This window comes from Hesperophylax consimilis, chromosome 10 (genome assembly GCF_061612785.1).
Source record: "Hesperophylax consimilis isolate HC1 chromosome 10, BYU_Hcon_1.0, whole genome shotgun sequence".
Taxonomy (NCBI): Eukaryota; Metazoa; Arthropoda; class Insecta; order Trichoptera; family Limnephilidae; genus Hesperophylax; species Hesperophylax consimilis.
In genome coordinates, this window is record NC_142845.1 from 17,581,779 (window position 1) to 17,596,388 (window position 14,610).

Below are 14,610 nucleotides of genomic sequence, written 5' to 3' on the forward strand. Positions count from 1 at the left end.
CATTTGATGCATTCTGATTATTATTAATCCATTCATTCTCTATTACTTCTGTCATTTCTAGTTTTCACAAATTACCGTAATTTATTGTCTTATCATTTTTGAAAAGTGAAATTATGACTTCATTATTGTAAGCATGCCAATTGTTTTCCCTTGTATGTATAATGCAAATGTGTGAATATCATTTGTTGACCATATAGAGCATGTAATATTATATTGTTATTATCTGCACATAAGTTAAAAGAAACAATACATATTGGACATTTTAAAATTGATTTGACTGTGGTCTCTAATAATAAACACAGCAAAGGTGCAATAGGCTGCAGTGTAGCTGTAATAGTTAAAAAATAAAAATAAATGTTAAAATTCCATTTATCTTCTCGTTTCCTCTGTGTTAGGGCAATCAAACCAGCTTTTATAAAAAAAATATTTGAATTATTAATTTTAGTTTTAAATCATTGAGGCATCATTGGAGCGATAACAATTTTCAATACTTCAGTTCAGAATAATGAACTTGCATCCATCGATATACATTGCATCACGTAATATTTAAAAATATGTTAATCATTCTGTAACTCGAGAGCATTGTGGTATCTTGGAGAAGTCCAATATATCTATGCTCCAGCTCTGGACAGGAGAGAACCTATTGTTCCACTCTTCTTGTCCTCGTAAAAAGCATTACATTTGTCATACAATGTATTTGTTTACAGTCCTGTGCCTAAGATCTTTGACTCACAACCCAAATAACAACATGTTTTAAAGTTTGTCTTCTATGATTTTTAAAACCTATCTATCTAAGAAATGTGATGTAATTGCGCTTACATCAACCAACTTTGTGTTTGTACAAAGTTTCTAAAGTAACCCAAACAAAATATATCATCATTTAGTTTGAAGAAGGGTCGTTATTATTTCTGTTGTAACGTTGACAATGTTTACATTTTGTTATGTGTGTTAAACATATTGAGAGACCAATATGATTGTATGTATGTTATTATTTGTAAATGATGTGTGGGATTACTATTAAGGCAATACTCTTTGAGTGTCAACTTTCAAGATGTTGCATGTCTGATTATCTGTATATAATGTAATGGATCTTGTATTTTAATGAATTATTAATAAATATTATAAACATATTTAAAGTTATTTTCTTGGGTAATTCATGAGACACCTGTGAACCATATTGTTGATAATACAGCTGTTAGAGCTTGAATAAAACTTGCACCGTCGGAGAGTACTGCCAGATTTGATTTAAAAAATAAAAACATTCCTTTGTACTATGCTTTAAGTATTGTAGAATAATTTATTGACGAACCGTTTTGGCCAAACCGTAAATGCTTAGGACGGGTTGTTTCGGAGTATTTGATCAATTCATCAAATTTCAACATTAATTTCTGGGATCTGTGAAAGTCCAATTCAAGTTCTGTTATTATATCATTATAGGCTAGTTGCTTGACAAAACTGAAATAAAAACAGATCTTGAAAAAAATCTTTCACAGAACTCGAAAATGAATGTTGAAATTTGATGAATTGTTCAAATACTCCGAAACAACCCGTCCTTAGAGTAATGCATCACAAATGATTTTAATTGAATGACGGTTTCTCAAATGGACTTTTTTTGTTTCATAGTTTTTCCTATGTCATTGTCTTTTATACTATACAAGTTTGCTGTTTCAAACATCAGCACTGTGTGGTGTTAGACACAGTCTAGGTAAATTTAAAGCAAAATACACCGTAATGATAGAAAAACAGCTTATAATTTTATTGTTCCTGGTTTACACATAAATATTTGTTAACAATCCAATAACGATGACCTTAAAGAAAAACAAGTTTGTTTCATCTGAACTTCAAAATAACATAGAGCAAGAAGAATATGAATATAGAGAATAAGAACAGGTAGAAGATGTAGTAATTATGGCTGCCTTTTCCCATTTTCAGTACTCGGTTCATGGTGTTGCCGAGGAAGCCACCGGTTCTGTCCATGTCGTCATCGATACCTCGGAGCATCCTGTCCTGGCTCCGGACCTCGTGGCCGATGTCGATGGAGAGGGATTTGAGGGCACCGATCTTGTTTCCAAGCTCTTCGGCCATGCGGTCATTCTCAGCCTCGAGAGCATCGTTGGGATTCTGCGCGAGGGGCGTGTAATTGTAGTTGTTGTTGGCCCGTCGCATCTTGCTGCCTTGCCCCGCCAATGTTACTTATTTTATTATCTGTTAACAAAAAATCATATTATCCATTATTGTTGACTTGAGCGTACAGAAATCCTTATTCAATCTGTAAATTTGTTCAATCCTGTCAAGATGTTTTGATAGTACCTTCTGTAGCTGTGTTTGATAGTACCTTTGTGACTGTTACGAGCTGTAAGTAAGTTTGAGTAATCAACAATATAGAACTACTAGTTTTAGATTCATTTTAAATATACTGCAGAAAATCTATTGGTCTGAAGCAGCAAAAACTTTCAATGATATTTGGGTTTCTGAAATTTGTACAACTAATTCTGTATGAAATTTTTAGGTCAACACAATGATTTTTAACTCAACATAATTTCTGCCATGAAATATCTATTTTATTATTAAAACATTAAACTAAAGTAAGATATGGTATAAGGACAAAATCATTAGAAAATAAATAATATATCAGAATGTAATCACTGCAACTTTGTCGTCAAACATAAAATGGTTAGTGATGAAGTAACTGATAAAGCTGACGCAATGCATTATTTTGTGTTAATAATATCCGTCACATATACAAGTAGTTGCGTCTTTGAAGTTCTGTTTGAATCAGATGTATGAATCTCCACCCTCTTTTTCAGAAGAATTTGATGAGAACATGATATTATTATATATAAAGGTATTGCAATTTTTTAAAGTGTAAACATTTATGTTGTATATTTAATTAACAGACATTCGTGTCAAATTTATGGGTACAAACTATGAACCAGTTGGTAATGGGCAATATTTCCCAAAATCATTAAAAAAATAGTAAGATTCTAAAATATTGTTGGGGATGAAGATATTACAATAAACTTAAAATAGACAGAAAATAACATAAAAAAGTTTCTCAATTTAATCAGATTAAAGTACACGTCATGGCATAATTTGTGTACAGAGAAAACGAAAAATTTCAAACGTTATGAAAGTGCACAATACCTCTTCTAATTGGAATGTTATAAAATGGTTTCAATGTTTTATTTCCTTTTAATGTGTATATGAAGAAACAACATACTCTGGTACGTAATTGATCACAAAAACAATAATATTATCACTACTTATAAAATCTGATTCGATCAGTCTGACACGGTCTGACATTTGACACTTGTCAAAATTCCATTTAGTTTGTATTAAAATCTATGGTATTTCCTCTGAAATTACCATAGACAAAGAATGTACATTGAGGTTTTTTTTAATAATATTCAACAAGAACGATAAATTTCCCACTGGCTTGCCGTTTTCTTTTCTTATTTAAAATAAATATTTGCGACCATAACTTTTGAAGACTTCGGTGGAAGTAGGTTTTAAAAAGGTTTGACATTATTATATTTTTAAAGTGTGAATACTGCTCCCAACCATCTGGAGTCCGTTAGAATATGGCATGAATGTGAGGTTGAAGGTAATGGCTAGGGGAAGGAGCTGGGGAAGAGGATTTGGTGAAGTAATGGGTTATTCAGATCTAGTCACCAAACGTGTTTAGCCATTTCATACACATGATTTATAATAATGCTTTGATTCATTGATTTGGTAGAGAATCGCGTCCGCTGAGCGCACACGTTCTGCTCTCGTAGCCATATATGATGCCTGCTTCCGCTAACGCCACTTCAACTGCAGCTTCCCGGGAAATAGTTGCTCACATACCTCATTTAAACTCTTTCGCAGCATCCCCAAAAATGCTACAAGCCCTGAAGGTAACAGTTTTAATAATGTTAATTTAAAAAATAATAATAATAACCTGGGGAACTACATCAACAATCGGCTTCCTTAGGGGGGGTGGTGTAGCGCCATATACGGAAACCAGCTTTAAAAAGTAGCATGGCGGTAGGCTACTTGTGGTTGCGACACAGTCACATAACTTGTAAGTATAACTCTGTGTACGAAGGTCCTTACACGTGAAGGAGTCGGAGAAACGACCCGTTCTCTTTAGACAGAAATATTAGTGTTCCACTTTTGTTCGCCGAGTTTCGCACAAACGTACTGCTGCGCAGAAGATCAATGCTACAAAATATGGCCCACTAGCCTCTTCTCCCCACCCTACCGCGGGAATTTCTTTGTTTTCCAGTAACGAATTATAAAAGATTTTCATAATAATCAATTTTAAACAAAACATAAAATATGTCATAAAGACTTCTTGGTGCCAGCGCAATGAAAGCGATGCTTTTTGTGTGAATATTTTTATTAAAAAAACATGACCCAATTTGCAAAAAATAATCATAATATTAAATGTGGCTCTACAAAATATGCACCGGCGAAAGGAGAAAGTCCGATAGTAATGTAATGATGTTGACTCACTCCACAGTCCACGGGTCAATGCATCGGGCCGATGACTGCTACCATAAGATGATTAATGAATTAAGTTGTTGTTTTATTTTCTGATACAAATTAAAATTATGGTAATTTAGTGAATACAACTCATTCTAAACATTGGATGAAAATAGAAAAATAAATATGTATGAGAAATAGTATGCTTTATCTCCGCAGGCTTTCTCAGAATTTTGTTGTTATATTTATCCACGAACTGGCGATGCCTATGTGAGATTTTTTTTTTGGTTTATATGCATACTATTCTATTATATTTTTTTTATTTAATTGTATCATTTTATTTTTCTTATCTTAAAGCTACCTTTTTTATTTTTTATAGTACCTTCTTTACCTGTGAAAAAAAGATGCTATTTTCGCAGGGTTAAAAAGAATATGAACACATAAATACGTCTAATGGACCTAACAGTAATTTTGTTTTACACGGGTTTTGGTGTTAGGCGGTAAACTGATACACATAAAGACAGGCGCTTCAGTATGAAACAATTATAAAGCCTGTAAGCACGCATATCGCATTATAATATATTATTGTGTGTAATTATCTAAAATAACGAGCTTATGAAATAAAATTGATGTTTAAAAGACAAAGTTAATAATTACATCAATTATTATCATTACAGTTTCAACAGCGTGAAAATAAACAAACCTAAGTATTCGTGCATCAGTTCTTTATCCAAAGCCACGTTGGGCCAACGCATTGGGCCAACGTTGGCACCAAGATCCTTTGATGTGTGCACTTACAATTAATTATAGGGTTGGCCGGCCACCGCTGGCGGCCAACGCATGAATCGGTCAACACACGCGCAGGGCCAGCCCTATGAAGACGTAATTGGAGCACTCCGCTCCGGGCGCCGTATTGCCAAGGCGCTGATGATACCTAACACCTAACAGTCCTAACACATCGCCCTTCACATTATTTTCCATAAAAACGACGCAACACAAAAATACAAATCATCCAAACATTATTGATACAGTAATCACCAATCTAGACGTCTACAAGTTTAACAAGTGGTGCCAAAATTTTACTCGCGCCTGGCATCGTTTGGCACAGGACCGGCCCTGGCCAAGCCAGCGCATTGGCCCAACGTGTACAGGCAGTATTACAAAATAGTTCGTTCTTTCGATAATTTTACTTTTCTGTGTAAAATAATATGAACGTGGGTATAGTAAAAGTGGGTAACACCCATATAGGTATACGAAATGCACACCATTATGCTTGCATTCAAATTCAAACACCATACTATAATCTGACAATCATAAATTCATCACAAAATCAATCAAACAAACCCGCTGTTCTTTATAATAATGATTCAAAAACACTTTAACATTTTTGTTCTATGTAGGCAAGTTAATTTTTAAATAGACATCAACGCGTTAAAATGATAAATCCACCAGCAGTTATTGTGACTTATGTCCTTGTGTACGTAGGAACACAAGCACTGCAGTCAACGCGTTTCTTCCTCACCAACTGCAAAAGCCTTTCTATCTCGTATACGAAACTCATAGAACGCATTATTGCTTCGTTTATGAAAATATACATGCGTTTTGAGAATAATTATTGTTCCAACCGTTAATATATAAATAGAGACGATAATAACGCTGATGATAATGATAATAATTAAATCATGGTAATAACGCTGGTATTTAATTAATAGGAATATGTTTATAGGTCAGGAGAATTGTGGGCTGAACAAGAAAATGACCGCATTTTCTGAAAATTGGATGCAGAGGAAATGGGAAAAAAAAACTATGCACATGCGCAGATCTCCGCTAACGGCGCCACAAGTCTATACGCCAAAGCATGATATATATCGAGAAAACTATATCAAGCAGTAATAAGACACTCGGTAAAAAAATCCTGTTGTTTCTTGATTTGGAGATTCAGTTTTATTGAACTACTTAATCTTTTTGATGTAAGGATGTTGTTTTAGTTGCTGCTTGCGTGTCCGGACCAGCAGAATTGTAGCTTGAATGTCCGAAGTTTTCAGTCGGTGTTTGTTCTTCAAAGCGAGCGTTAGTTTCCGGTTTTCGCAGTTTTCTGTGTAAATTATTTGTGATCCGACAAAAACAATAATCACATCAACATGTTCAGCGGAATATCCGGTAAGTTCAATATTTTAAATATCACTTCGTAGAAGAATATATGTATGTAATCACTGTAGGTAGATAGTTATTTTAGAACAGAACGTTAGTTTATTTCAATAATAAATATTATTATTTCGAATTGCGTCTCAGGTAAATTTGAATTTAATTACATGCGTGAAAAGAGTGTGAAATTCAATTAATCAAGTAATTAATTCTCGAAGCCGGTTTAAAAAGATCTCGCAAGAGTAAAGGTGTATATTTAATTTAAATATTTCTCTTGATTTGCCAGAAATAGTAAGGATCTTTGTTCGGCTTGGGAATGTTTAGTTGTTTATTTCCCCAACCTTGTACTCATAAATTTCATCGGAAGACCTATATTCGCTGCTTCGCACTCGGAAATAGATTCCAAGAGGTTTCTTGTAAGATCTATTTTGGTGTTGGATCTCAATCGAGAAATACGATCAAGAGACATTGATGTTGCGTAGAAAAATTCAAACTTATTTCAAATGGTACTTGGAACTATTATTCTGCATTTGAAAGTGTAGGCACATTCCAATGTTACTTGTAACTTTTATTCTTTATTTGAATGTCTGGAAACATTCCAATGTTACTTTAACCTTTTATTCTTTATTTAAATGCGTAAAAAACATTTAAACTTTTCCTAAATGTTACTCGGAACTTTTATTCTGCATTTCGTAGAAACATTCCAATGTTACTTGAAACTTTTGATATTTATTTTAATGCGTAGAAACATTCATATTTTACTTTGAACTTTTATTCTGCAAATAAATCTATATTATGCCCTAATCTGATCTAATTAATACCAAACACAATTATAAACGTTCAGAGGAATTTGTGATCAAGCCAATGATCACCTTATTTGAGTTTTCTAAAGCTTTCCATATAATTTTAAAAAAATGCACGCGAATCGCTTTGAACAGTTTGCTTCATCTCAGTAACCTGATTTGTCGATTTCTATTTATCAGTATTTTCACATAATTATTAAAATAAAATGATTCTTTTGAGATGACGAAGTCAATTATTGTGCATGAATAAAAAAGAAAATAAACACAGTTATTGTCTACCAAGCAATAGGTGCTTGTCCACTGGCAAATAGAAGAGTATTTGTAAATATTTATTGAATCACTTCCAAATCTGTAAAACATTGAACGATACTGCGACCAAGAATTGATTGGTATAGAGACAATGACTGGGCCTGAGTAGTCGGTAGATTGAATCCATTAGCTATGAAACGAGAAGGAATGCCATTGCGGCCTTGTTATTCCTAGTCTGCTGGAAGCTTGAAGTGACATCATCGTACGCCATTGCTACTTGTTATAATACAACGTATCGCAGTGCACGGGCGAGAATTGTTTTCAATTTTTCATCAAATGATTTCACTGACACAACCTGAGTAATATTTGCTATTTTTACATTCGTTAACACATTAATGGCGGTTCGTATGCATCTGATAGTGTTGCTCGAGGTTATTGAGTTTTTACGCGTCAGTGATTTCCGTTGTACCTACATTATTTTTCGCAGTCTGATTGCAAAATAGTATAATTGCAATGTTGCGGAATTGCGGGACAAATACGTTGTTGAATAATTGTAATCAGTACCTAACCTAATTACTCTTCTGCTACTGTTCATTTGTAATACCTACCCAATGCATGAATCTTCTTGAATTTAAAATTATGCATGGTTACATAGGTTCATATTTATATCACTTTCTCAATTTTAATTAAACAGTATTATTTGAACTTGATAATTTTGTAGACACCTTTTACACATTATATATTTTTTTAATTTTTCAAATTATGACGACTGAACGCAATTAATACACTACTATAAGTATTTTTACCTACTTAGCTGATAAATTTTTTGTAGATTATGAAAAAATATATATTCTAGGTGATATTTTTTTAAAACAATTTCACCTTTGTTATAATAGTAGTTTGTCGATTTAAACGTATTGTATTAGCCATGCTTTGATATTATAATCATGTCCCCCTCTTTTACACGAATTTCATAATCCATACAAAGCCATCGATGACGCAACACCTTACCCGCCTATTGCGTTTTATTTATCTCCAAAGAAGACAACCCGTAGACCAAAAAATACTCGCATGTTTTAGAAGTTATCCGATCAATACGTAAATATTTTTGATGAGCATGATGTAAGAAACGTGTTTGACATTGAAGTTATCATTTCCATAAATGCGTGGATTTTTTATTTCCTTAGAATTCCTAAAGAACATTCATTGCATTGGTGAATTGATAGTTTAAAATGCTCGAATAGATTTTTAGTATTATCAGAATCACAACATTTGGAAACGTATCAAAAAGTATGAATAGCAAATCACTCGTAGACTTTGTGGGGGAAAAAGTTTCCTCAACATTAAAACATGTAGAAAAAATACAAATGAATTGCATTTTTATACCATTTTAATATAGAATCCACTTACATTACATTACCCACTAGCGTATTCGCAAATATTTTGTAAATATTGATTGAATTTATGAATTTTACTGTCATGATTCTTAATTTTCATGCTCGCCACACTGACTGAATTTTCAGACAAAGGTGAGTGATGATTTGATAATATACGTAGAAGTTAATAGAGCGGCGTGAAGTCTATAGAGGCTGTAAACATCTATGGTTCCTCGAGAAAATAAGAAAGAAAGGTGAAAATTTATGGAAAATTCCATACTTTTTATGTTTCTTTTTTTCTTCTTCCAGTTTCTATTGGACTGCAAGCATCTGGTAGAAGTTATAAAACTCTCTGTTTTAATTACTAATTTACACGACTGCTCTTTGAGTCAATATGTTTTGTCATTGACCACGAATTCGTAGAAAAGAAGACACAATCGTTGTAAAACAAATCACAAGAATTTTAACCGGATTTATGTCAACCATGCATCATTATTTAGTAATACAATTAACTTTACACGGTTTTTGAAAATAAAAACTTTACTTGCTTGCAGTTGAGTAAAACAATTTTAATATTTTTTGGTTGCATATCTGAATGATATAATCTTAACCCATTACAAAATGGGTTATGTTTTACATAAATGAACTGGTTAAAACAACAGTTTAAAATAATTGGACCACAATTTTATATATCACTGTGGGTATTATGGACATTACCATAAAATTATTTTACCGAACAAAACGTCAAGAATCCAACATCTGCTTGGTGGTTTACCTCAATTCACTAACCATAAATATATACAGATAAAGTAATTTTTACTACCTTATAGCACGAAAACAATGTCATTATGTTTTCCGCATTACGTGTGTTTGGTGGTTATCTACAAATCGATGTTGGACCTCGCCTTGGAGTCTGGCAGAAGTAGGTTAAACCACCCTAACCCGTTTTAACTGCATACAGTTAAACATAAGTGTCATTGACATGAGATGCCTTTATATATCTTCATTAATCGTTTTGCGTAAAGGGAAAGCTTATTACTTAATCATTTTGTGACCATTACTTAATTACTTGTGATTTAAAAGTTTTCCCAACTTCTAGGGACTATCAAGGCTATTGATCGGTCGATCGCGGAGCAAATTTTCATCCGAACCAATAATTACGATTGCGAATTATAAAAATAATTCCCATATTTTGAATTTTCAACCATAGATGAACAAAAATAAATCCTTATCCAAAGACAAGTTTGAGGAAATTAAAAAAGGAACAGTAAAAATTCTCGAAACATTCTTGTAAGAAGTTGATTGAAAATAATGGTAAAAAGGAGAGTAGCTCTAACCTCAAAATGGCGTTTGTTTTTTATGAAGCTCTTACTTTTTCAATAAAAAGATTAATAAGTAAATTGAAGTCAATAAAACCACTAATAAAACTGTATTACCGTTGTATTTACCTGTGTCACTAAAACGTAGTACTTAATGTTATAGTATCTTGCAGTGATTTATTTGTTTAAGGATCTGGTTCGCGGTTAATTTATACACCTTGCACCTCGCATTCGTCATTCTGGAATGTTTTGATTAATATCACGACACCGGTTATTATATTCCAACATGAACAGTATCAGTGAAGTCATCATTACACTGTATTAACTTGTTCTAATTATGTCTTAGCTTGAACTAAGCTGTCTGATTCACTGAATTTGTATTATTATGGTTTGTTAATTACTTATCGAACATAAGTAAGTTATCAAGGGAATGAACAGACGAAAAATGCATTCTGAGGAATTAGTGTCCTAAATCCATTCGGCACCGGTGCATCGGGAAACACGCTAAACGTCACATGAGAACGGGTCGTTTCTACGACTCGTTCTGGATTTTTACTATGGAATGATTTTCCAACCTGTGTGTTCCTCCTTCCTACAACACGTATCTTCAAGAATCACAAGATCACTTCCTTTCCTCAAAAAAATCACTTCACAGCATCCTCAAAGCTAACATTCCCGCGTGTGGGAGTTAATGTTAAAAAAAGCTTATTTAAAAAAGAAAAGGAACGCTTTCGGGTTATGTTATTTTATTTTTTATTTTTTTTATTAACAATATAAAGTTTTTTACAGGTGTTTTTCGATGTCTGTCTCACTGGGATATACCTGTGTCGAGACAGACGTATTGGATACATAAATTAGTGTTACATATTATTTGATTCATATTATATTTCATTAAATGACAGTGTGAACATGATAAAAAATAATAAAAATAAATGTTGACTTGTTTTATTTCATATGCACCGAATACAGGGCGTACTCCATTATTAATTTATTATATAAAATTAATTTATTATATATAATTTATAGTATTTTAAATTTTACACAACTGATAAACAACCGTTTACCATACATTAATTGTTGTCTATCAGGTTTATTAGTAAGGGAATAATAAATTAATAATGGAGTACGTGCGTGTGAAATAAAATATATCGGTGCGTGTGAAATAAAATATACAACCTACAAGCACTCGTAAATTACCCCCTTAATAATAACCGATAAAAAACCGTTTATCATATACAAACATGGTGGTTTATCAGTTGTGAAAAATTTAAAAAGATATTATTGATAAGGCCCATGTATTTACAAATGCTTGTAGGTTGTAGAACTAGGACATCTAGGCTCTCAAAGCTAGGTCATATCCTATGGTGGACTCTGGACAGGGGACTTGGCAGCAAACTCGGACATGAGTAATAAAGTATAAGGTTTAGCATTACGATTCGATGACAATATAACGACGATCACTTACATTACTACCTACTCGTACTCAGGCTTCCTGCACAAGTCATGCAAACGAAAACGATCAAATGACGTGTTAACAAAATCACTCGTCCATTTAAAACTATTTTATACGGTAAAAAAGTGTAACAGAAAATGTACGTGAAGCTACATTTTATTAGCTGTAAAACTAGTTTATACATTATGGATCATCAAGTATTTTTGTAAATCACAAATCTCTTGAATGTTCGCCATGTTTGTGCAAAAAGGAAAACAGCAATCTGAAGCGATTGCAGCGCGAGATGAAGAAATAAATGCCGATGGATTTGCTTCGCTGATTCATCAAACGCAGTAGGTACAACAGACACGTTTCACGTATTCAGATAGTGATTTTAAACGAGTTGAAGGTACAGGGGAGTATTGAACGACCGTCTAGGGATTTCAGTCTATTCGATATTCGATTATTAATCGATATTCGCAATTTCTTTTAATTCATTCTAAATTTTATCTTTAGTCCACGTGGCTTTTATTCATCGCTACCTGTAAATATAAATGTAGATTTAAAAGAGAAACGGCTTATTTTTCGATATATTTTATTCACCATTAACTTTAAAACCTTTCCTTACGCAAGAAAATCGGTTTTCTCAGGCAGCAAAATTATTGAACGGTGAGCTCTAGCATGATTAAATTTGTACAGTTCTTTGTCCCTGGAATTTATAAGCAATTGAAACTCTTTTCTGCTTTTAAAGTAATATTCACATTGAGTTATGGAGTTTTTAAATGACATCTAATTGAATTTTATAGTTGAAAATATTTGCCATATTGCAAACTAGCGCAGACCTGTGATAATCGCGGTATATTATAATTGTAGGATTTGTGAAGCTGAAAGTATTTATAAAATATATACCTTAGGATATTTGCCTATCATTATATTTGTCTTTCAAAAAAATAATTTACCATTCGAATGAACACCGTTAGTAAACTTTAAAAATCATTATTTAGATTTAGATCTGTCAAAAATGTAAACAAAAGAAATACAAATCTAGAATAATAATTATTAATTTTACAATAAAACAACCTTTTTACCCTACCTTACCATTTCCAATTTTGAAAATTAAAAGTTGATTGAACTTGAATAATTTTACGCATTACGCAGAAATATTTCACATCACACATGCACGCACCGACAACCGAATTAGTGTGTTTATTAATTTAAAAGAAAATAGTCACATCGTTGAGTTTCAACGGGATTTATAAGATTATTGTTTTATGGAACCATGAACACCATTTATAAATTTAATTTTATACAAAATGGCGGATATAATAATACATTATGTTGTGTACGAACAATTCCTACGTGGGTAGGTATTGCTATTCATTATGGCATCTAGGTACATCATATTCCAGTTGAATTATAGTGATTCATCATTGTACCATTGTATATATGATTCAGCATAAAGGTATATTTGATTCTAGCCTTTATTTGTTATTCTGAAATTTACACTTGAATCAATAGCACGTATTTGACAATGATCTAATAAAGCTTACCTATGGATATAAACATCAATGAAAATCTTTACCTTAATGACAATACAGCGGTTACAACTCCTACTGCAAAGGTAACAAGTAATGCTGTCATCAAGTGGATTTCCGGAAACCCCTTTATTAAAAACAAAAATCCGGATACCTGTTTATATTTATTTATTTAAACGTCTTAATAAAGTCTCGTAGCTAGGGAGGAGGTGTTTTCTGTTGGAGATAAGTTTTTGTTGGAAACTTTTTAAATATGTTTTTTCACAAGAGTCTCAACTGCCCGAAGCTAGTGGTACTATGGCATCCCCAATTCGGGGTGTGTTGTGAGGCTGAATAAAGTTTGGGGAAATGTAATGTGTAACATAAAGATTGGGAAGTACATGGCTATACACATCGGGTCACTAAACACCACTAAAACCATTTCAAGTAAACATTTCTTTGCTGAAGGGTAGTCTCTCACCAGGGCGTTACTGAGATGTAGAGTAGACGTGTAGCAACGCTATATATAATTCGAACTTTACGAACTTTAGTAGGAATCTAAGAATAAGACTGCATTCAAACAGGAGTAAAAAGTAGCCCGAAGTATTTTTCCTGCCAACTAGCCACTAAAAAGATCGTCATTGTTACCGTGGTAACAAATAGCTGGGAAAAGATTACGCTCTGCTTTTTACTTTGTCCTCTCGACTGCATGAATGCGGCGGATTTGAATGTCATCGTTCTTCATAGTGGCTTTGCTATTATCATTTGAAATTTCTTATTGTTGTTAAGGATCGTAACTTCTACTCCCTTTACACTGATGACTCCTCAACTCCTCGCGGTCCAACGGTCCAAAGCCTTGATTTCTCTGCTTCTACTGTCTTCCACTGACGACTCCTCCACTCCTCGCGGTCCAACGGTTCAACACCTTGGTTCCTCTGCTTCTCCTGTTTTCATCTTTTACATTGATGATTCCTCCACTCTTCGCGGTCCAACGGTCCAAAGCCTTGGTTCCTCTGTTTTCTCCTGTTTTCATCTTTTACACTGATGATTCCTCCACTCTTCGCGGTCCAACGGTCCAAAGCCTTGGTTTCTCTGTTTTTTCCTGTTTTCATCTTTTACACTGATGATTCCTCCACTCCTCGCGGTCCAACGGTCCAAAGCTTTGGTTCCTCTGCTTCTCCTGTCTTCGTCTTTTGTACGTGAGCTTTTCCAGGTTCAAGTTATCAGTTCGGCGAGATTTGTTTGGGATGCACATAATGATGACAGCTCGTTTTGGATGACTAACTCTTCCGCTGTGTATTTAAA

General features: G+C 33.4%; 2 protein-coding genes across 3 annotated transcripts in view; one reads left to right on the forward strand and one right to left on the reverse strand.

Annotated features, from left to right (window-relative positions):
- Positions 1-1,732: 1,732 nt before the first annotated feature.
- Positions 1,733-3,316, reverse strand: Bet1 (blocked early in transport 1). 2 transcript variants are annotated; one of them, XM_089636120.1, is made up of 2 exons: positions 3,221-3,316; positions 1,733-2,205 (listed from the first exon to the last, which is right to left on the reverse strand). In XM_089636120.1, exon 2 carries the CDS (start codon positions 2,164-2,166, stop codon positions 1,831-1,833), a length of 336 nt encoding a protein of 111 aa, XP_089492246.1. In that variant the 5' UTR covers positions 2,167-2,205; positions 3,221-3,316; the 3' UTR covers positions 1,733-1,830. The 2 variants fall into 2 exon arrangements, with proteins under 2 accessions (XP_089492246.1, XP_089492245.1); XM_089636119.1 differs by having other exon boundaries at positions 3,145-3,315.
- Positions 3,317-6,491: 3,175 nt separating this feature from the next.
- Positions 6,492-14,610, forward strand: part of LOC149420390 (uncharacterized) — a 40,319-nt gene continuing 32,200 nt past the window's right edge. Inside the window, exon 1 of the mRNA XM_089636683.1 lies at positions 6,492-6,627. Coding sequence (XP_089492809.1) covers positions 6,609-6,627 — 19 coding nt within the window. The 5' untranslated portion in view covers positions 6,492-6,608. The remainder of the gene's footprint in view (positions 6,628-14,610) is intronic.

What these genes read in the sequence shown, in the direction of transcription:
- Bet1 (XM_089636120.1), bottom strand. Translation starts at nt 2,166, where the DNA reads ATGCGACGGGCCAACAACAACTACAATTACACGCCCCTCGCGCAGAAT.